General features: G+C 56.8%; 1 protein-coding gene across 1 annotated transcript in view; it reads right to left on the bottom strand.

Moving 5' to 3' along the window:
- Window positions 1-23,440, bottom strand: part of GRK5 (G protein-coupled receptor kinase 5) — a 204,404-nt gene that overhangs the window by 9,458 nt on the left and 171,506 nt on the right. Inside the window, exons 5-11 of the mRNA XM_044240620.1 lie at window positions 15,378-15,478; window positions 13,612-13,704; window positions 8,605-8,668; window positions 7,522-7,662; window positions 4,833-5,023; window positions 2,386-2,423; window positions 523-612 (exon numbers count right to left, since the gene is read on the bottom strand). Of these exons, the coding sequence (XP_044096555.1) occupies window positions 523-612; window positions 2,386-2,423; window positions 4,833-5,023; window positions 7,522-7,662; window positions 8,605-8,668; window positions 13,612-13,704; window positions 15,378-15,478 (718 nt within the window). The remainder of the gene's footprint in view (window positions 1-522; window positions 613-2,385; window positions 2,424-4,832; window positions 5,024-7,521; window positions 7,663-8,604; window positions 8,669-13,611; window positions 13,705-15,377; window positions 15,479-23,440) is intronic.

The raw sequence follows: 23,440 nt of genomic DNA, 5'->3' as shown, positions 1-23,440 counted from the left end.
ATGTCCTTCACTGGAAGGGGGGATTCCAGAGGACCAGAGGGAGCTCCGGTCTCTTCCTGTAGCCCTCAGGACAATGGTCCGGGAGTAAGTGGGCGAGGTGAGGGGCTGGGGGCAGGGCAGGGAGCCTAAGGCTGGTCTCTACTTAGCATCTTGCTTAGTGACATGGCACGTGGTGCACTCCTTTCTGGGCCTTTCTGAGTGACTCCCTTCCTCTCAGAGCCTCTCTGAGAGGCTGCCTGCCAGCTCACCAGCCCCCCACCTTGAGCTCAGCCTCCCCTGAGCGGCGCAGTATGCCAGCACTGACCTCTGACGTGGAGAGCGGCTTGGCTTTGAGGTGCAGGCAGGGCTGGGGTGAGGGGTTCAGAGAGCTCAGTTCAGGGAGGCTGAACCCTCGGCCCCAACACAACCCCACCCTGGCTAGGACCTCCCACTGCCCACTGTGCCTCTACTGCTGCTCAGAGTTGCACAAAGAGGCAGGCGGCCCAAGAGGTGGGCTTGGGGAGGGGCCACACCCACACTCACCCATGTAGCCGACGGTGCCCACGCGGCCACGGATCAGGTCTCCCTCAGGGATCTTCACAGCCAGACCCAGGTCCGAGATCCGGATGTGGCCTGAGTGAGGAGAGCAGCGTCAGCAGGTCCCTGGGGCGGCTGTGTGGACCGCTCTGGGCAGGGCCACACACCTGCCTTGTGCCCCTGGGCAAGGCTCACGGACTCTTGAGTTTTTGTCTGTCTGCAAGGAGGGGCATCATCATCACCCCTCGGGGTGACCGCAGGCCCCTGGGAGAATCCAGGCATCAGAGCACGTGGGTCAGTCATTACTTTTCAGGAAGAAAACATAAACTAGGAAAGGATGGCTGGACTTGGCTGGACAATGGCCAACTCCCTCATAAAATGCCCTCGTGGGTTTTTGGGAAAGCTGAGATCACCAAGTGTAACACGCCTCGGCCTGATTCTGGGATTGCTTCATGGGGAAACTGGGAGATTTTCCTGAAATTTTATGATTTGCCTAAGAGGAAAAATTATAAAGCAGTTTGGGAGGTAACTCCCTGTCCTGTCTTGTTGATCTTGGGAGAAACAGAGTGAAGTCGTCCGGACCTTGGAAGACTGAGAGATGGTACAGAGTCGGGGACTGACCCCCACAGGCTGAGAAGACACAGTGCTCGGTCTCACTGTTGTGTCTTGTTCGGCGACCCACCCAGGCCAGGTCATGGCCACATCTGCCCCCTCTTCCTTGTCTATGCCTGCCAGGGCCCCATAGCCTGGACCCAGCAAGGCCGAACATCAAGGACCCTCCCCACCAGGCCAGAGCTGTATGGATTCCCTGGGTTGGCAGCCCCCAACAGACGGTGGCGGGGGGAGAAGAGAACACACAGGTTCCAGCCATTGGGCTGCAGACTGGGTTCTGAGACAGGGCACGGTTCAGAGACCAGCAGGGAACAAGAACCCCAGTGTGCACGGGGCTCATCCAAGGCAGGCCCGGGGCCCTCTGCCCACTTCTCCACATGGCAGCACCACACTCGGACCTCCCTCCAGGTCACCAACGATCTGCCTCCCTTCCTCCCTCCCCTCTGCCTGGGGCTGCCTGGTATCCAGGGCATGCTATGGGGGGAGGCCCTGGTTTCTGGTCTCAGGTCCCTACTGATACTGCTGGGTGACCTTGGCAGGTCGGCTCCTCTAAGCTTTAATCTTGTCATCTGTCAAAGGGGCCCAGGGATGCTGGCCCTGCCCCCTCTGCAGACAGGGGAAGATGGAGTCAGGTAACAGGTGTGAACACCATTTCCCTGCTGTGCAAGGTTGAACAGCTGTGAGGGGTTACTGTAGCTGCTCTGGTTACCAGTGGGTGTGTACGTGTGTGCGCACACACAAGCAAAAAGCAATGGTCATGCACGAATAACACTGAACATGTCTGGAGCGGGTTGTAGCTGGTGAAAGTTTCCCTTCAAGTCATCCTGGAGCCCCACCGCCGCCCCCACCCTCTGAAGTGGGCAGAGCAGGGCCCACTGCTTCCAGTTCACAGGCGAGGAAGACAGGGTGCAGGGAAGTCGTGTAGAGTTAAGTACTTGCCCAGGATCTCTGAAATTCCAGACCCCTCCATCAGTGCTCTCTTTCTCCCTGTCTCTCTCTTCCTCTCTTTTGGCCAAGCCATGCTACTTCTTCGTCAAGGAGGAGCTTTTTCTGTGCCCTCTGCCTTCGTCATGCACCCAGGAGTGGGGGAAAGGGGTGGGTACTCCCTACTCCCCGTACTTGCCCACTGCCCTCCCACAGTCCCAGGGCTGTGCCTGTGAGAGGCTCTGCCAGAAGGCCCGCTATTCCCTTTGGGTTGTGACGCTTATCTTGACTACACAGCAGGAAAAGGGTCTCTCAAGTTGCTCCCCAACTTACCATAATCATCGAGCAGGATATTTTCAGGTTTCAAATCTCTGAAAGGGAAAGATGGCAAGCGTGTGAGTGTGGGCATCCTGAGCAGCAGGGCATGGCCACCTGGCTTGGCCTCTTTCCGTGTCTCCTTCCTACCTCCTGGCTCATGCTGTCTGGTCTCTCTCTGGATCCAGACAATCCTCGACTAATTTCCCTCCTCCCGCCATCTAGAACAAATGCCGCTGTTGCCAGGCATCTTCTCGACCCTGGCGATGACTGGGAAGGGGTCAGGCAAAGGCCTGCCCTGGCTCCCATCTGCATACTGATGGCCCCAGGGCAGAGTGTGGTTCTGGCTGGTGTGGTGAGAGACCCCTCCAGGGCTGGGATCACCTGGAGGTCTCAGGATGCCCTGGGATGAAGGCAGAGCGGGGCCTGGGAATTAGTGTAGAGAATTTACTGAGAACACAGTACCAGCTGCAGATCTGGGGCAGAGAATTGTCCAGGAGGGACCCCCTTTGGAAAAGGAGACACCTGGAGCCTGGTACATCTCCCAGTCCAGCAATGACACAAGCCTGGGAGAAAGCGCAGCGGCAAGGCACAGCTGGAGGCGCACCCCTATCCTTCTGTCCCTGCTGTCTCTTCTCTTTGATGACATCATCACTGTTCATAAGATTGTGCGCCCCTCCTCCACGGAGGGTGGGAGGCAGCAGAAGTGTCTGGTTTTACTAGCAGCAGGTCCCCTCTGTGGGTAAAAGAACAGCCAGTGGGATAGCGTGTGCAACTCAGTTAGCCATTAGCATCTGGATTGAGGATGCAATTCTCAACCAACAGGCTTTGCTTATTTAACTGATGGCAGCTGTCCTCATGGGGAATGGTTACTGTGTTCAAATCCAGTGGGGCAGCCTCACTAGGTGATAATGGGTTTGTACATAGTTATTCATTACAAAATACTTCGCCCCTGTTATTTAATTGGCATTCTGTTGATGTGCTAACAATTCCAAATAAGGGCAAGAGCCATCACCTCAGCAAGCCAGCAGCCACAGGGTTAGAAAGATAGCTAGCCGGCTAGGCTAGCGGGCATGGGCCAGAACCCAAACCTGCGGAGAGCCCGCGGCAGGCATTGGAGGCCAGGGAGGCGCTGTGGTTCTCTTCTTCATGAGAATAAGGACTAGAACTTGGAGGCCCGCCTTTCTTTTTGTTTTAAGTGAAAAGCAATCAAGTGGGGAGTTCTTTTTTCAACCCATAGGGAATTTTTTCTCTTCTCACTTGAATGAAAACAGAACAAGAGCCTAAATGGAGAGATGGTGGGGGTGGTGCGTGGGGGAGAGCCAGTGATCACGACCGTTCCTTCTTGTTTTCAAAACTGTCTTGGACTTCCCAAGATCATCTTTGCCAAGAGCTCTGCAGCAAAGGTCTTCACGTTGGGGTGTGCGTGCCTGCTGGGTCTGCGGGAACCGTCCAGAGGGCTCCCGTGTGCTGCCATTTTCAAGAAGCCGAAAGAAGAAAATTCAAGAATTTTCTGCCTTTCTAGATCCTCAAGACACAAAAGCCCTGTCCCGGCATTCTCTGGGATCTCCCCTCCCACTTGCCCTTTCTCCGTGGCACAGACTCCAAGTGACAGAAGAAAAGCAGGGTCCTTCCCACTCTGTGACCTTGGCGCCCTGCTCCATGGTGTGAAATCCCCCAGGATCCCAATTAGAAAAGTAGAAAAGTAGAAAAGGGTTCTACTAATAACCATTACAGCGGCAGCTCAGCGGACGCTTTTTTAACACTTACAGCCTGTGGTCAAAGGAAATTAAAAAAAAAAATCTTATCTATCCCCATATCGCAGGGCTGCACGCTGATCAATGACAGACTTTTGGGGGGGGGGAATGACATTATAATAACATTCTGTGAGGATGGAAAAAACGATGATAGGGAATCCCTTGCCTTTGAAGAATTTTCATGCATTTTTAAAATGTATAATGGTGGAAATCACTTTGCCACAGCGATCAGATTCTACTGAATACCTTTAAAAGTGTGATGGAACTGTTCAGTTTCAAAATACTAGCCCCTATTTTAACAGATGATAAACTATTTCAGATGTTTCCGTAACGTATAAGGGCACACAGATTTTCAAATTTCCTGGAGAGGGGCAGTGAGAAAAGGCTGAAGACCACCACTCGTGGAATCCATCCGGCGGGACAGAGTGGGACCGACATCCGTTCTGCTGCCTGCGCGTGTGCTGACCCCACCAAGGTCTTTCTGGAGAAGGCTCACTGTGCTTCCCACGCGCTGGGCTGGAAGGGACGCGGGGTTTGGCCCGACTCACCCATTCTGAGGGAACATCACCTCCTACACTTGGCCCCCAAGCAGTCCAGGGTGTGAGTCTCTATGGCAATGGCCAGGCCCCGAGTCCCAGGGCGGGGTGCCCGCCTGACCGAGGAGGGGGTGGGTCCCCGGTGGCAGGACCAGAAGGGGAGCTGGCTCACCTGTACACCGTGTTCTCCCGGTGGAGGTCTTCCAAGCCACAGAGGATCTCTGCCGCGTAAAACAAGGCCCGCTCCTCCTCGAAGCCAGGGTTACCCATGTTGTAGATGTGGAACTTGAGGTCACCCCCGTTCATGATGGTCAGGACCAAGCACAGCGCGTCCTTGGTCTCGTAGGCATAGGCCAGGTTGACCTGGGAGCACAAGACAGCACGAAGGTGAGGTCCCAGCGACTGCCACCCACTTCCGCTCGTCCTCCTCAGGGTCTGTGAAGCCGGGGCGGGGGGTGGGGGGGGAAGGGTGAGCGGGGTCCTCAGCAGCTCCATGCCATTGCCCTGCACCCCGCCAGCCTCATGGTGCCCCTGCCCACTGCCCCTCTTGCCAGAAGCAGGACACACGTCCGGATACTGTGGTTCCAGGTGAGGAGACAAAGTGGGGAGCGCAGGCTGGTACTCTGCCCTTTTAGAAAGCCTGACGGGATGGGGTCTGTGTGTTTACACAGACAAAAAAGCCTGCATGTGCTTCATTCAGTGAAGACTGGGTGGCCTTGTTGGCCATCCAAGAAAAGCAGGGCCCAGATGCCTTTTGGGCTGGGGTCTCATTACCATAGGGACGCTGGGAGTGGGCTCGAGAGGTGGCCAGAGGGACTCTGTGAAGGGGAACACAGTTCGGCCAAGTCTGCCTCCTCCTGGAGGACACATCTGGTCAAAGGGACCATTAACAGGAAGGACTTAGTTCCCTGCTGGTGGAGACCAGCTCAAGGATGCATGGGGGACCATGGGGCTGTGGGAGACACAGCAGGGCTGGGTCCGGGGTAAAGTCTGCTGGTGGTACTTGTCCTTCTCCACATCGGGAGCCAATCCAAATGAAAGCTGGCCACTATGGACCAGGCTCGGCCCAAGCGGGGCCATAAGCCTTGGAGGCAAAGGCCAGGAACAATGGCAGTTATTTCTGAGGAAAGGACAGAATGGGAGCTGAGCAGGAGGGCTCTGGGGACGGTGCTCAGTGCCAGCTGCCAGGCCGGCCCTCCCTGCCACACCTGCCCACAGAGACCAAGGAGGGGCTCCCGGAGGGCGCTGGCTGAACTCCCTGCTGGGGGCAGTGGACGGGGCCCAGTCAAGGGTGGTCCAGGCCCTGGAATATGTGCCGCCCCGTTTATCAGGCAGACCACTCTCTCCCCCTCTGAGCACCGACTGTCACCAGCCCCGGTGAGAGCCGGCGCTGCCCCTTCCTGCAATGATCAGGGCTCCACGGGCAGCATCGAGGGGGTGACCTGTGGTCCCCACTGAAAGAGGCTGGCAGCACAGAGGGAGGCTGGGGGCTGCGGGCAACCCGAGAGGAGGCCCGGAGGTGCACGCTCCTGTCGGCTTGGAGCGGTGCCTCAGAAAACCACCCCCTCTGGGGAATGACGAACACATTAGGCTGCCAGCACCTCCTGCCCTCACACCGCTGGTGGGCATTCGACCGGCAGGACACTGACCACACTGACGGAGAGCCGTTCGGGAACTGCTACCCGATGGGAAAGGCACACGGCCTCTGATGCCACAGTTCCTCCACCAGGAACCCATCCTACGGACACGCTCCTGGACGTGCGCCAAAGGGACCTTCAAGGCTGGACACGGCAGCCTCACGGGCAGCACGACCTGTGCGCGGGGGTCCGTGGGGACCGGTTGCGCAGATGACGGGTTATCTCCGTGCTGCACGGCAGGGAGTGGGGTGCACAGCATCAAAAACAGAGCTATGGCTGTAGGTCTGGCCACAGGAAAGGACCTCGATTCCAGGGGAGGGCACTGCAGCTTAGGGCGTCTGGTAGGACTCCACCGGCTAAAACCATCAGAAAGCCTCTTTGTGAATCCCCCATGCTCGGACGCTTACCCGAAGAGGGAGGCTTTTGTTTGTATCTCAGACCTCTCTGTGCTGTGGGGGTTTCACCCTGTACATGTTTTTTTATAGTGACATGTGGCAGAGGGATAGAGAGTGACCAAACACCCACATGCTCTTCCACATTTCCCTGCAGCTGGCCGGGCCCTGGCAGTGACTAGCTCTGGCCCACGGGCTGTGGGCGGTGTGAGGAATGTCCCGGCGGCTGAGACAGCGAGGGTCCCTGGACAAACCCGCCAGCACACACTTGTAAGACTCTAGGTGGGGCAGCCGTAAGGTAGAGAAGGGGGACTAGATGTGGCTGGGCTCTGTGTGCGTGACAATGGTCTTTCTTGTGTCCAGCTACTTGGGGCTGGGGCTGGTGTGTTACCGCAGCCGAGCCCGGCCAAGACTGGTAACAAAATGAACACAAACAAGATGGCACCCCTGCGGGATATCGACACTCGGGTCTCCCCCATGGGGAAACCAGCCTACGGGGGTCTGTGGGAACACAGCTCCTTGGCTGGGTCTGGGGTGGGCTGCTTTTTCCACTGAGGAGTTTACAAGGTGGTTCTGGAGAACAGAGGCCTTGGTCCCACACACAGAGGGGAGCCAGGCCAGTTTGAGTGACTGGAGCAAGTCAGCCACGGTTGGCCACGGGGAGCCTTGTGATGGAGGGAAGGCCTGGTCGCCTTTCCGCTGCTTCATCCTCTCACGGTGGTCCACTTCCCTACAGGCCGGGGACCTGCCACTCTGGAGGACCCCCTCTTCCCAAGGGATGGGAGCCCTGGTCACTAGAAGGGGGGCCTGGCGCTGGGCCCTGGACACTCACCACGAAGCGGCTGTTGACCTTCTCTAGGATCTGCTTCTCGTTGAGCGCCATGGACTCCCCTTTCCTTTTCTTGATCCTCTTCTTCTCCAAGCGCTTGCAGGCATACATTTTCCCCGTGGCCCGAACCTGGCAGGCACAGACCTGAGGTGCAAGAGAGAAGCCAAGGGTATGGGACAGGTGAAGGCCAACCCCAGGCTCCTCCAAGGCCAGGATGCTGGGTCGGTAGGGCTGGGAACTGATGTGCCAGAAGCCTGGCCTGAGCATGCTCCCAGTCATAGGACCCAAGGATGCCTGGTCTTGGGCCCACGGCTGCGCCAGGCCCTGCCCTCAAGCACTGGCTTCAGTGCCCCTTGGTTCCCTCCCTCTAGCCTTCGGGGAATCCGAGCTTTTCAAGGTGCACAACCAAACATTCATGCCGCTGTTTACATAACCGGCCAAAGCCTAAAGTGCTGTCCCTCTCTCAGAGGCAACTAGAGTTTCTCTGTCCCAAGCTTCCACCCAGATGCAGCCATTGCTAACTGGGGACTTCACAGCACCAGCTGCTGGGAAGAGAGGCTTATTTGGGTGTGAGACCCCTAACAACCCTGACTTTATAATTCAGCGGAATAGGAGCCAAGCTACTTGGGTTCTTGTCTTCTTGGTTCCACCCCTTTTTTGGTTGTGTGACCTTGGCTGAGTCATCAACCATTCTGACCCTCAGTTTTCCTCATCTCTAAAATGGGCATACCAAGGCTTGCCTCACAGACTGGGACGATCAGATGAAGTGCAACAGCACATATAAATGGCAGCATGGGGCCAAGATGCTGGGGCCCTTCATGCCCTCACTCCTCCGTCCAAAGACATCCAAGAACGCCCACTTCTCCCTCCAATGCCAACCCTGAGGCTGGCTCCAAGCGCACTTCCATCCCACGGGCCCTGCGGCCAACCGCCTTTCCCACCCCTGCAGCATCTCCTGTTCCCGGGCCCACGCCTCACCTTCCCTCCCCGCCAGGGGGCGCAGGACACCTTAAGCCCATCCAGAAGGGACAGAAACAGGGACAGGAGTAGGGGCACTTCCCACTGAAGATGCGCATGTTCACTCACCTCCCCAAAGCCCCCTTTGCCTAGTACTCGGTACTGCCTGAAGGTGTTTTTGGTTACCGGTTGCCTGGAAAAAAGCAAGAATCCAACACTGGTCTCATGGTGCTGAGATGCAGAATCCACAAGAAACAGACAACTGCAGCCCTGCGTGCCCTCTGAATCATCGGCGCAGACGGGTCCCTCAAGGACTTGTTCTGGGGCTGGGGGTTCAAATCCCAGGCCACCCGCCCTCGGCCCCCTGCGGCTTGGGACCCAAGCAATCCTTGCTCGCTCACTTGCTTGGAGGGAAGAGCAGAGGCTTGAAGCGGCTGCTTCACGCACTTTCTGTGGGGCTCCCTCTCTCTCCAAATGAAAATGTGGTGGCTAAGCTCAGAAAGCAGCTGCGCTCTCTGCAGGGAGAAGGGAGGGGGCCAGGAGCCACATAGTTCGGTGTCCCAGGGAGGACACAAGAGCCCTCCCCACACCTGCACATCTGGTCCACCTGCCCACCTCTTGGCCCCAGGGGAAAGGGTGCTGGTCACCTTTAACTGCAGGTCTCCAGCCCTCCCTCCACCAAGGGCCCCTTCATCACAATTCCCCCACAGCTCTGCAACACTAGAAGCTCCTATCTGCCCAGAGCACTATTTACGGAGTAATCATTGCTTTGTATCTCCTCGCCCCCATTTTTTAAAAAAGATTTTATTTATTTGACAGACAGAGATCACAAGTAGGCAGAGAGGCAGGCACAGAGAGAGAGGAGGAAGCAGGCTCCCTGCTGAGCAGAGAGCCCGATGCGGGACTCGATCCCAGAACCCTGGGATCATGATCTGAGCTGAAGGCAGAGGCTTAACCCACTGAATCACCCAGGAGCCCCACTGGCCCCCGTTTTAATTAGCTAAAAGCCATTTATGTCTAATCAGACAGACCCTCTGATCCTGAGGCAAGGGTGGGACCTCACGGAGTGAACAAACAGTCATCTAAGATCGCCTTGAAGAACTCCAGGGTGCAGACAGTCTGGGCTTGGTCATCACTGGCCTGTTTGGCTGACAATAGTCAGCTGTCCCCAACCCAGCTTTTCTGAGGTATAACTGACAAATGGTACCCAACTGCTGCTTTGATACAGGGACACACTGTGAAACGATCACCACAATCAAGTTAACTGTCACCTCTCATGGCTACCATGTTCCCTCTTCCCCTCTCATTGGTAAGAACACTTAAGATCTCCTGTCTTAGCCGACTTGGAGGTACAGGACCATGAACTAGAGTCACGTCACTGTACATCAGCTCTCCAGAGCTCATCCGTCCCCAGAACTGAAACCTTGCATCCCTCGACCTCCATCCCCCATGACCTCCCACCACCAACCCTGGCCCCTGGCAGTCACCAGCCACTCTCTGCTCCTAGGACTGGGACATTATCCAAGATTCCACATCTGGAATCTGTCCGTGTCTTGCTTATGTCACTTAGCAGAACGTCCTCCAGCTTCCTCAATGTTATCACAAATGGCAGGATTTCCTTCTTTTTTCAGGCTCAATAATATTCCGTTGTAGGTATCTACCACGTTTTCCCTCCCATGCTCACTGCAGCATTACTCACAAGGGCTAAGAGATGGAAACAACCCAAGTGTCCTTGGACCATGAACCGATAAAGAACAATCCGCTTTTAGGAGGTCAAACTTAGCTCTTGGACCTCCAGGATTATTTCTGAGCATCCCCCAACTCCACCGCAGGGGCTGGACCAGGGCACACTCTAGAGTATGCCTGAGCTGCCCCATATAAGTGGGTCAGCTTGAGAAAGACTGGGGAGCCTCTGGTCACCCAGCAGCTCCTGAATGAACCCTCTGTTGCAACCCTTCTTGCTACCGGATCCCAAAGGTCCTCACGCCACCTCTCACAGGACAGCCCCGAACCCCCGCCCCCGGTGGCTCTCTCTGGCAGGCCTGTCTGGAGCTCAGGAGCCCTGACTCACTCTCTCTTCTGTTTCTTTGCGGGGGGGGGGGGGGGGTCGACACAAGGATTACGTCCCCGCTGGGAGCACAGGGCCGCCCCCCAGTGGACTCTCCACAGCTCCGGGTCCTCCTGCCCACAAGCGGCCCGCGACAGCAAAGCCTCCATGCGGCTGCGTGGGCCATGCGGCCCTGGGCAGCGTCCCTACCGCCGCCCTCGAAACCACATGAAGGCGCCCGGGCCTAACAGTTTACGATACATGGAGAACAAACAGTCGGTCGGCGGTACCACAGAGATCCTCTGCGAGGGGAAATGAGTGTAATACAGTCTCCGAGGAATTTCTTGGTTAACCTTGGGAGGGAGAAAATCCCTTTAATATTTCAACAGTACAGCACAAACAGGCCATGATCTTGTTAGCAAAAAAAAAAAAGAAAAAAGAAAGAAAGAAAAAAAAAAGGAAAGGGAGGAAGTGGGGTGCTGTCAATCATTTAGGGGCATTTCTGGGCCAGGCTTCTGCCCTAGTGGCTTCAGCAACTTAATGCCCACAAAAGGGCCTAACTTCTTCACAGTTAACACAGATTTAAAAAGCCTGTTTCTCCATTTCAAGTGGCCAGGAGAGACAAGTAAAATCAAAGCCAATGGCCACATTCTATTGAACAGAGTGCTGGGTGGAGTAAGGGGGAAGGACTTGATCAAAGGGCCTTGGCTTCAGGTTCCAGCCTTGCCAGGCCCTTGCTGTGTGACCCAGGACTGATCGATCAACCTCTCTGAGCCTTGTATCTTCAGTAAAACGACTCTGAAAAGGCATCTGTATCCCAAGGCTCTTTGTAAGCTGCTGTGTGAGAGTCAGATATCGTTATTAGAACTCTAGGAAAAAGGGCGCCTGGTGGCTCGGTCGGGTCAGCGTCTGCCTTCGGCTCAGGTCATGGTCCCAAGGTCCTGGGATCAAGCCCTGTGTTGGGCTCCCTGCTCAGTGGGGAGCCTACTTTTCTCTCCCTCTGTTGCTCCCCCTGCTTGTGTGCACTCGCGTGCTGTCCAATAAATAAAATCTTTTAAAAAAAAAAAGAACTCTAGGAACAAAGGACACCTCCCTTCCGGAGTCTTTAGGGTAACAGTCCCCACTGCGTGAAGCACCTCGCACAGGCACGGTGTATTCCGCACAACTGCATCAGGAGGTGGGACGGTCCCCCCTGTGCAGCTGAGAATGTTTAGGCTCTGAGAGGGGACATGAGCTGCCCAAGGTCATGACGGTAAGTGGAGGCTCTGGGGCTGGGATCCCAGGAAGCCTGCTGCAGAGCCCACATCCGGTGTCTCAAGCCCGCACTGCCGCCCCAGGAAGGTGGGCAGAGGTCGGGGTGTGTGGCACACAGCCTTGGCTCGGGCGTGGGGGGAGGGGGGTGGCAAATACATCCCCACCACACTGTCCTGGGCTCATTAGGAACACAAGGGCCAGCCGTTCCTTCCCATACCAGACACTTGAGGGTGACAGACACAGTGGCACTGATGATCTCACCGACAACCACAACTGTATCCTGCCTTTGACTTCTGGGCCCAGACGGTTGACCCCTGCTGAACACCTGCCTTATTGTAGAAATGGACCATGCTTACCTCAGCTCGTCCGCACCCAGGTCTACGAAGGCACGCACTGTTATGATCCCCATCTCACAGATAAGAAAACTGAAGTGGGGAGGGGTGAGCAGCCCTTGCTGAGGTCCCTGCGAAGGCAGAGCCAGGACGCAGACCCAGGCTGTGGACCCAGGGCCCTCCGCAGGATGTCTGCCCGGACCCTCACTTCCTCGGCTCTCCTGGAGCCACTGTATGCACGTGCAAGGGGGCCAGTGGCAGCTAGTGGCCCACAGAGAAGACTGACCCCTGCTCAACTGTCATTCCCACCAGTCGGGGTGGACAGAAACGAACCCCCTGTGGTACAGAGCTGGGTGTTGCCCTCTGGGCTTCCTGAAGTGGGCAGGGGAGAGCCGTGGATGGGCTCTTCGGGCAACTTGTCCTACAGCTTCCTGTGTGTCTGCAGGGCACTCAGCCAGCAGAGGTGGGGACAGGCAGAAGCAAAGTGGCTCTTGGCTCTCTGCCCAGAGGGTGCCCAGATGCCTGTGGGGGGCAGGCCTCAGGCACATGGACCCCTGGGCTGTGGAAGGGGCTGCTCCTGCCCTTGTCTAGCAGTGCAGCGCAGCATGGATTTAACGCAGGCAATGCCCTGTTCTGCCAATTCTGAACAGTGTGGTGGGCAGAGCCCTGTGCTGGGGTCCTGGGCCGGGGCCTCGCCCCAGCTGCGCCGCTGGCCTGCTGTGTGACCAGCCCACACCCTCTCTGGGGCTCTCCTTCCTCTTCAGTCACACGGAGGCCGAGTCACTGCCATGTCTGTGAGAGCTCTTTGCAGAGAAAAGGCAGTAAACAAAACAGGAAAAGATGCTCAGTTTTCTCCATTATTAGAGATGAAAAGATAAACAAGAAGGAAAGCAGCTGCTCACACGCTGGCCAGGAAAGCTCGGGAACAGAGTGGGTGAGGCTGAGGGGAAGCAGGCACCGAGACGCTGGCGGGACTGGAAACGGGGGCCGCCGGCTGGGAGGGAAGCTTAGCGGTCCCTCACGGTTTCACTTTGGCCAAAACTCCTCTGTGGGGATTTCTATGGATTTCTTCATGTACTTCTGAAAGCACATGAAGATGTATCTACAAAGCTATTCGTTATTTAGGGAAGATTGTACACAAAACTGAGAGCGACCTGTATGTCCATCAACAGGGGACTGAGCTAAACTCGTTCATGAGTCACTGTGCGACTCACTCGGAGGATACGGCAGCTAGAGAAGATCCCCCAAACCAGTGAACCAAACAAGTAAGGATAAGTACATACATATTTATGAATGTGAGTGTGCGTGTACACTTTAATAAGCACAGAACATTTCTAGAAGAGCCAAGAACTTAATCAACAGGAGGATGGCTAATTTTACTTGGACCATGGAGCCACGGAGGCAGCTGATTTTTCTGGGCTCTCAGCTGGAAAGCCCGTCGCCCACCCCTCCCGCGCGCACGCGGGCACACGCCTGCAGACGGGGTGTGCCCGGGGCACTCACCTTTCCAACCACTTCCACTGCAGAAAGCGATCAAAGTACATGCTGTCCAGATACTCATGGAAGGGCTCCCCCTTCAGGTAGTCGTGGACAGACCTGGCTCGGAGGGAAGAAATGAACATTTTACAATCCTGGCCTGAAGCTGACGGGCCGAGCCATGTATTCGTATCCGCAGGGGAACACCTTGCCTCAGAGGCCCGTCCTCCTACCCGAGTGACCGCCTGACCCCGTGGGCACTTACTGGGGCCCCGCCACGGCACGGCTCTAGGCGCGGGCTAGAGCTGTGAGCGTGAGGTCACTGTTGTACGTGGGGCAACCGTCAGAGAGGCCCACAGAAATGTTATCATGACAGAGAGTTAAGTGAGGCCCCTGGGGGACTCGGGTAGCGCTCCCTTTCTCATGAAGGGACTCTTGAGCTGCTGTGAGGACAGAAGAATACTTAAGCGGGTGCAGGGGAGAGTGTGTGCACGGGTGGGCAGAGTAGGGATGCAGCGTCTGGAGGGCCCAGGCTCTGGATTTGGTCCAGGACCAGAGAAGCCACTGGGAGCTTTCCATCGCCACAGCAGAGTTCACCAGTCGCCTGCTGTGGGCCAGGCCCCGGAAGCTGGCTGTGGTTAGGGGCAGATGGGCTTCTTTCCTTTGAAAAGCCATGACGCTGACCAACGCAGCCCAGGCACTTAGGACGTGTGGGTGGGGGCGAGGGAGCCGGAGGCACAGTGGGGGCCATGTTGGACCCGGTCTCCTGCCAAACATGAGGGCGGGGGCCAGTGTAGGGGACCGGGATGTCCATTTCCCTCAGGACCACAAAGACAGTCCAGCGGTTTCACCTGCTGTCAGATCTGACCCTCAGCCAGCTCCAAGAGGAGAGCAACCAGGTTTATTTCTGCTTGTGTGTTGTGGTGGAGGTTCTCTCCTCGGCACCTAACAGGGCTGGGCCCCAAGCTGGCCCTCCCTCAATGTCCGTTCTCAGCATGGGCTCCAGCTCTTCCCACAGGGCACAGGGGCACTGGTTTTCATGTCCTCCCTGCCTGGCTGTCAAGCCCGATGGAAGCCAGGCCCGGGTTCTTGCTCACCACGGCAGGTGAAGCACCTGTCACGGTGCCAGGCACACAGCAAGCTCCCCACTGTCTGTGGGGCAAAGGCTGAATGGGGGCGCACAGCAAGCCGTGCGGGGTGATCAGGCTGCGGAAGGGTTTTGGCGTGCAGGCACGTGTCAGCTTATGAGGCAGGGTACCTGGGTGGGCTCAGGCATATGCGTGTGTCTACTGGCTCGCGCCTTCACAGTATGTGTGCAAGGGACAGGTCAGGGCTTCCCTGGTGTCTGGCCAGCAGCACACCCACCGACTTGTCTCCTATTCCATCAGGATGGCCGTATGGCCTGCAGACAAGGTAACAGGGTGCGGCTAAGGTGGCCTCCAGCCCCCTTCCCGCAGCAGCGCTACCTGGCTCCGGTTGCTGGCAGCAGTGGGGTGTGGGCGCCGGGAAGGACTCCCAAACCACCCAGACGGGGTCAAGTTTTTGCACATTCTTCTGTCTCAACAGCCTGGAGAGCCACTTGCTTTCAACGCCCTTTGAGGCAGATGTTTTGTTTGGACTTGGCCCTTTGGTATCTTTTCCGATGGTAAGAAGTATGCAAACAGCTGCGCGGCTTGGCTGGGGCCTCGGGCATGGCAGACCTGCCCCGGGGCCGGCGCTCCAGGTGGACAGCAGGGGTAGCCCCTCTCCAGGGCCGTGTGGAGGCCCGGCCTGGGCAGGAAGGGGGCACTTACTGTGCGCAGGCAGAGAAGAGTTCCTTGGAGGGCCTCTGTAGGAGCTTCTCCTCTGTCTGGGAGACCAGGTCCCGGCCAACCTGGGCAATGAAAACTGGGGACTGGAGGAAGAGAAGAGGACATGTCCATGAGGGGCAGGTGCGGGCTTCTCCCCTCCCTCCTGCCCACTCCGGGCCCTGAGCCACATGCCACATTCAGGGGCACGCAAAGGTGGCTGGGGTGAAAGGCGGTGAATGAGCCTAGACTTAAGGCCAGTTTTCTGGCTCTGCCACTTTGAGTCTGTGTGACCTCGTGGAGGTCGCTAGGTTCCTCTGAGCCTTGTGGCCCTCATCTGTGGCACACTGAGAATGATGTCCCTGTGTCCTTGGCTTGGGGTCAGACCCAAATGAGATGCATGTATGGAACTGTCCCGCATGGACGAGTTGGTCAATCAGCCCCTGGCAGCTTGCAGATGCCCCTTCCCAGGCTGGGCCTGTCTGCACAGAGGGCAAGGTGAACACCTGCCCAGCCTCAAAGTCCTGCATGAGAGGTTCTGAAATGGGTGGAAGGGCCAGCAAAAGCACAGCTCAGCAGCAGGGTGGGGGGTTGCAGTCCGTGGGCACAGCTTTGATAGACTGCCCTGGGGGGTGGTGGCTCCCGTTCCTCCCTCCCTAAAAACCCATATGAGCAAGACTGTAGAAAAGATGCTCAAGGTTGCAGAAGGAGCCCCCCCAACCAAGAAACTGAAAGCCCGAGCACTGGTCCCCCCTCTGGGGTCACTGTGCACCTCCATCTCTGCCTCTGTTATACGCAGAAGCTTCTGCGGAGACAGTTGGCTGCTGGGGTGGGGAGGCTGCTTCTAAGACTTGGGGAACTTTCTAGGGAACTTGCCAACTGAATCTCTTGGGCTAACTCTGGGCTCTTTGAGAGCAATCAAATCCTAACACAAACCCAGAGGCCATGGGCAAATTTGCACCACGAGAGCCGATGGCCGGGCAACCTCGGTTTGACGGGCCCATGCCAGCCACAGAACGGAGTCCACGGTACGTACGGTAAGGAACCACCTGAAGCTGTGCGTGGTGCCCGGATGTGACCCGAATCTGGGAGGAGTCAGCATAGACCAAACACACATGCTGGGCGGGGAAGTCCTGGGGAGAAACTCCCAGTTCTTGGACCTCAGAAGAGGCAGCTGGGTTGCCCACCTGTACGCACCCCGCTGCACCCGTTTTGCCATCAGACGCCGCCCTGGGAAGACCCGCCCTTACCCGGAGTGGACTGAACCTGGCATCAGGCACGTTGCGGGGGTGTTAAAAGGTGAAGCCAGTGTGGCCCTGACTGAGCACTTTTTCTCCAGGAAGACGGGAAAGAAATCAGGTAATACCCTCGCGGGAATCTCCCTCGCCCCTGCAGGCTGCATGTGGTCATGTATAAAAGGGGCCCACTGACAGCTATTTTTTTTTAAACCAGCAAACTTCTTTTTTCCTCCTCCAAATGGACTTTATCTATAGACCCACTATTTAAAACCAACGGGTAGCCCAGGTTTGCCTCTGCCGAAGGCCAGCTGTGGTCCGGCACTGCGAGAAACACAGATGCGCTACGTCATCCAACCTTCATCATGGCTCCGCGAGGTGAAGACTGCTATAATGTTCACTTCACAGACGGGGAAACAGAGGTCCAAAAATTTCAGCCATTGGACACCAGGTCACCCAGCCAAGGAGTGGCAGACAGGGGACAGGACACAGGTTGGGAGGGTGGGTCTGGAGGGAGTCTGGCTGAAGACGGTGGGGCGTCTGGGCCCCCTGTGCCCCTCTCACCCGTTCCCCAGCTCCCAGGAGCCCCTCAGGCCTCAAGGTGGGCAGGGCACTGTGCAGCCCTCCAGCAGAGGCAGGAAGAGCTGAAATGGAAGACAACGTGGCTCAATGCCATGAGCCCTCCGCGCTCAGAGAGGGAGAACATTACCGGGCAGGGTCATCCGGGAAAGGCTTCGTGGAGGATAGGATCAGAGCAAAGTGGAATCTGGGCTCAGACTTCCACCCCCCTCCTGGGCCTTCCCACGGAGGACCGTACTCTGCTTCCTCCCCAGCCGATGGGAGGGGCAGCCCAGGGTCTAGGGGGGGAATCCAGCCGTGTGCATGGAGTCCCACTGCTCTCATTCTCCGCGGTGGTTGGCGGGAGGGCTCTGGGGATGCTGCCCACGGTCAAAGCCCTAATAGGACTTAATGAGCGGGTAGTAGTGCATTTGGTTTGACGACCATGGGTTTAAATCAGTCCCTGGCTCAACATGAAGAGATGAAGCGATTCCAAGCAAACCCCCTTTCAAGTGACTCCAGAGAGTAGCGCCTCTGCCAGTAAGGGAATAAGAAGCTGTCGGCCTGTGTAAGTTAGGAACTGAAACCTGAACTTGCCAGGGGGGTGAGAGAAGCAGCTGCCCAAGGGGACATTTTCATGGGACATTTGTGATTTGCATCGACGGAACTGGAAGGTATTGGTCTTTTCCCTCCAAGTCAGAGAAGTCAGTTTCCAAGGGAGACCCATGAAGGCGACTCTCCCTAGCCCGAGTCTAGCACATCATGGAAGATCAAGTGCCCCCAGACACTCAGCGTGCTCTGGGGTCCCAGCAGCCGCAGCCGCTGCACACCATGCCTGTGGCTTGAACGCAGAACTCCAGTTTCAGAACTCATTCCAGGAAGCTAATCCCTTCTGGTCCCAGGAGGCCTGTGAGGTGGGCTAGGGAAGGGAGGGGTAACCTTGGGGCCAGGTGGGCTCTGGACGGGACTGTCACGTGAGAGGGCTCAGGAATGCCAGGAGAACTGTGGTTAGCTCTGCGGCTCTTTCTAGCAGAACTGTCCCTCTGGGGGGAAGCTGAGGGTCAGGGTGGGCAGAAGGTTGGGGACTGTCCTCCTCCATGCTAAAAACATACCCCTAATTTCTAATCAAACACAAAAAGCCCTAAGGCCCTTAGATATTGGTAGGGCTGAAAGTGGCCAGAACAGGTCTTGGTGGAGGTCTCTGCTACAAGTTGCCCTGGAGTCTGGGACCCTCTCAGGCCAGCAGTATTTTGAAGTGACACTTTATTTCTTTGGTCACCAGATGGTCTCAAGCAGCTCCAGGCAGCAGGCCTTGACTTTTAATACCACAGTGTGAATTTAGGCACCAAGTTTCCTCTGAAATGTGTGGAATTAGCTTTTGGTGGTACCGCTTCTGAGGACAGGAAGAAGAAATTAGGGACAGGGTTTCTCTGCTGGAGGCCATCACGAATGGCCTCCTGATGGTCTGGGGCACGGAAGCTCAGCAGCTGGCCAGCCTCCATGAGATCATATGCCCAGCCCAGCCCAAAAGTCCACTCTGATGAGAGGATGACCCCCAGCTGCTCTTAAGGATTGCTCCGTGGCCAACTTCCGGGACAGCACGACGCATCTTGGGGACATGACTGTGCTTTCTGGGAGCCGCTGTCTCCCTTCTGGCCAAACTGACAAGAAAGAACCCCGCTTCCCTGAGGAGCTGTTGGCTGCAGGGAGCGTCTGTCGAGCCCCTGAAATCACACCCGGAGCAAGCAAACCTGCACCCTGCTCCCCTCTTTGGCTAAGGCTCCTCTCCACCGCTTCCCCCCAAAGTTGCTGGGGAACAGAGGGGACAGTAACTCTCGGGGGTGCTTTGTCCACTCTGAGTCTGTGCCTTGGTATTCAACCAGGAAGCAGGTGATGACCCGCCGCACCCAAGGCTCTGCCCTGAGGGCGCTCCGATGCCCTCCCTCACTGACTTCACCACCAGAGACAGGAAGCCCCAGGGCGGAGATAGCCCCGGCCCAGCTCTGCCTCCACGGCCCGGCAGCACGCCCACAAGGTGGCGCTACGGAGCCCCTCACAGCGCTTCTACACTCCCCATAGGCGGCTCAGCCTCCTGGGCCCGGGAGTAGGGAGGCCAGATGGCACACCTGAAATAATCACCAAGTGATTCATCTCAGACCTGGGAGCGTGACCTTTGCAGTAACAGTTGAGGGGGAAAATGAGAAATCGGCCTGGGAGGGAGCCCTCGGGAGGGAAGGCGAGCGTGGGACCTTGCGGGATTGACACAGGTGGAGGAGGCCAGCATGGCACAGGCAAAGGCCAGGAGGCTGGAGAAAGCAGGGAGGGGGTGCGCAGAGAGAGGAGGACTCATCTAGAAGATGTTAAACAAGCAGCCGACACGGGTGCTGCCATCTCTGTGTGGCTGGTTCTCATGGACCTCTGCATCGTTTTAGCCCAAGGGTGGCATCAAGAGGGCGATGCTGGTCTGGGCCCCCGGGCACTGCTGTCTCCCTCTGCACTGGGACGATGGGCAGTAGGAAGGGACGTCATTTCCTGCCTGAGTGAGGAACCCCACATGTCTGAAAACCTTGCTGCTGAAACATCTGCTGGCTTCAAAGTGTCTGGTTTAAAGATGTCAGACTGGAGAGGGAATCAGCTGTATGTGGCGGTGTCTCTAGAGTCACCCGGGGATAGAGGCATGGCTGGGCTTGAAAGGCTCTTCGGAACCACCTCCCACACCTCTTTAGTAGTCGTCAGTAATCCCGAAGCAAGTGCCCGTGGAGTCACCCTCAGAACCTTCTGCAAACACATACCCTACACTTGTTCACAGATTCGGGACCCGAGGTGGAGCAGGAGGAAGGGATCACAGAGGGCTCAGCTGGTTCCAGTCACTCATGGCACAGATGGGTTACCTGAGACAAAGGACCAAGAAGGGAAGGGACCCCTCCAAGGTCACACTGTGGCCCATGGTGCAGCGAGGATTAACACCTGGAGAGGGTCCATGGCAGGGCTGAGCAGATCTGAGCTGCAATGGCCCTGAACCAGGTGTCCTGGGCCAGCTCTAGGGGAAGGACATGGCTTTGGTCTCGTGGGTCCCACTCGAATCCAGCTTGTGCGCACCTCACAGACGGGACACGCACACACAGCAAGCCTCACCCTCGTATCTCTCTCACCCACCGCTCCCCTCTGTGTCCCCCTCACCGGCCTGCATTCAAGGATTCTCTTCTCTCATCTGCCGCCACTTCCTCTTGCAGTGACACAATGGCCGCCAAGGGAGTTTTTCCGCACCACACAGCACAGATGGTCTCCACTCCAGGACAGAGCCCACTGCCCTCTTGACCCTGGCCCCAAATGCCCTTCTCAATCTGTTTTTCCTTCCAGCCTACTGCTCATGGACATTCACCCCACACTCGTCGCTTCCTGGGAAGCTCTAGCTCTCTAGCTGCTGGACCTTTGCTTGTTCCCTTGGAAGAGGCCCTTCCTGCCCCATCAGGGCACGTCCAAATTCCACCCAGTCCCCATGACCCACTTCTAATACAACCTCATCCAAGCTGATTTTCTGAGCAGGCAAGACCTTCCACCCAGTCCCGCCTCCCGTCCAAGTGCCACCGACACCATCACTGCTGTCTCTTGAGCATCTACTGTATGTTAAGTCCTAGAAGCTTTACATGGGGTTATCTTTTTTGACCCTCTTAAGTAAGTTTTAACCATTACAATCTCCATTTCAGAGACGCAGAAATAGGCTCAGAGAAGTTAAGTAACTTGCCCAAGCTCACGCAGCTAGCACGGGAGCAAAGACAGGATTCAAACCCAGGTAATCGAGTCAGGGAGCCTTATCACTAGGCACCACCATGTTCTCCAAGAACGTCGCTGTCCTTCTCAGATCTTGTGAGGTTGGGACTTTGGTCTTGGAGGCCCATGGGGGCTGGAGGATAAGAAGAAATGGACTCTGCGTGTTCAGGTAAACGCTATTTGTATAGTGGTGTTGGATGTACCACACGCGCACGCACACATGCACACACACGCAGGCTAATGGCCAACATATGCTTCGCTTCACCATATGAAAACATCCCTCCGAAGAGCTCCGTGCTCATTAGCCACGCTTGCATCAGTGAACAAAAGGTCAGCCCAGGAGACTGTCCGCTCTATCTCCAGACGCAAGCACTTAGGGCTTAATGATGTGTATATTTTCATATGTGGGCAGCTGACATTCCCCATGTAAACTATTTGCAATTTCCCAATGTGGACAGACTCCGCTTTCAGGAAAAGCTGAGCGGGATAAGGGGATCTGGAGGGCCCCCTGCCTTCCAAAAAGGGCTGCTTAAAGGTTTGCCTGTCTGGCCCATGCCAGAGTGGAGGCAGCTGTTTCTTGGGGGGGCCGCCCCCATTTCCCACTTCTCCTCCAGGACAGGAACAGGGGAGGGGCACTCCCACAGCCATACCCCGGCCACCTCTTGACCCTTCACAAGGGATCTGCGTCAGCTGTGGGAAGCCCTCATATGGAGCCGCCAGGGCCTGGCTGGGGGCGGGGGCAGGGGTGGGAATCAGGCCGCCAGCAGGAGCCAAGGCCAGAGGCGGTTGTGGGCGCCTGCGAGGGGGGCCGGCCCGATAGTTACCGGCCCCTCTATGTGAGTTTTCCCACAAATGTACACATCTCTTGCTCCCCAGAACAAGGGCAGCTGGTGGAGTTGGTGATTTAGGGTCACGGACGTGGAAACGGAGCTCCAGACAGCTCCTTGGAGGGCAGGAAAGCTGCTGGTTCCCGTCTCCTCCGAACTGGCTACGATGCTCAGCGAGCGGCCAGGACTGCACACGTGCTCCTGGCCAGAACAGTCAGTAAAGGGGGGACCTGAGATTCAAATCCAAGCCTGCCCGGCTCCACAAGCTCTAATTTCTCTGCTCTGCTTCGCTGATGAGAACCGATGATGGCACACAGTAGACGCTCAAAGTATCTACCGAATAAATGTGCGCGCACATTCGCATTCACTGCGGGGGAGAGGGAAGCGGAGAGCAGGGGTGCTTACCCACCAGAAGCACCCTCACCCTCCGGCCCACCCTAACTTCACGACAACTGGACCAGAGTTCTTGGGGGTGTTCTTAGTTACAAAGGGTTGGAGGGCCTGCCTCAGGCACACACTGTGGGCTGGAGGCTTGGGGGAGAACCTGGAGCTGCCCTTGGGGGAAGCGTCCTGGTGCCGGCTTCCCCAGCCCATGTACAGCCGGGGGCGCTCTCCAGTTTCATTTCATCATATCCCCACCCTTCCAGTAAATTCCTCCTTTGTTTGAGCAACTGGGAGTTAAGTATTTGCCACTTGCTGCCAATAATCCAGAGTAATTCACTACCTGTAAAATTAGGAGGTAGGGCAGGGGACTAGGAGGACCCTCCAAACACGACCCAAAGCACCGGAGGCTTCCTCTCTCCTCAATCTTCCCTCCTTGCCACCCCTCCGATTGGCTGGTTCTGAGTTCTGGGAACCAACTCGGCCCAGCCTGCCTGACTGTAAGGACAGGCCCTGGGACTAGCAGGAGGGGGGCGATGGGGGCTCATTTCAACCCCAAATCCTGGCTTGAAATAAGACCTGCTTGTCCAATCACGACCAGGAGACAAAGGAGGGAGTTTACTGAACGGCAGCCTTGGACAGAGTGTTCCTCACTCGAGGGCTGGTTTAAGGTCTGGCTGCCAGGAAGAGAAAGCACCATTCTTCCACCTTTTTAATCAAAACCTTCCACGGCATGTGGAAACGCCACTGCCGTGCACTCTGGGTCCGTCTGGGGCAGTTCCTCTCTCCCACCACGGCCAGGCAGCAGACATGATCCACGAGCCCCAAAGAAGAGCCGAACTGAAGGACAAAGTCGGGGTTTTGTTTTCTTGGTCACTGGGAAAAATAAATCAGCCCAGACAGAAGCTTGTGAGCAGTGCCGTGGGCTGTGGCTGTCTCCGCGCAAGATCTGATGTCTGTGCCCTCCCGCTCTCAGCAGAAATGCCCCCAGGTCCTCCCCGAGTGTCTGCGTGGTCAGCCTGACTCGTGGCCTGGGCGCAGTGCCAGATGCAGCCCCGCTGGGCAGAGACACAAGGCTGGCCAGGCAGCTGGTGGCCACAGGTCCTCGGGGTAGAAGGCAAGAAATGGGTTGTGAAGAAATCGTGAAGAAAGAGGCACGAGAAATGACTGTGCCTCTTTCGAGTTCTGAGGGAGCTTATCGCTTCCCCTCCGGGTGGGCACAGACTCCAGTCGGAAGCGAGTCGCTGGAGCCGAGAAGGCTCAAGCTTCGGGGCTCTCTACCTGCAGTCCTGGGGGC

Source organism: Neovison vison, chromosome 2, assembly GCF_020171115.1.
Source record: "Neovison vison isolate M4711 chromosome 2, ASM_NN_V1, whole genome shotgun sequence".
NCBI lineage: Eukaryota > Metazoa > Chordata > Mammalia > Carnivora > Mustelidae > Neogale > Neogale vison.
Note: the sequence above shows the minus strand (reverse complement) of the source record. Positions and strands in the feature narration are given on the sequence as shown.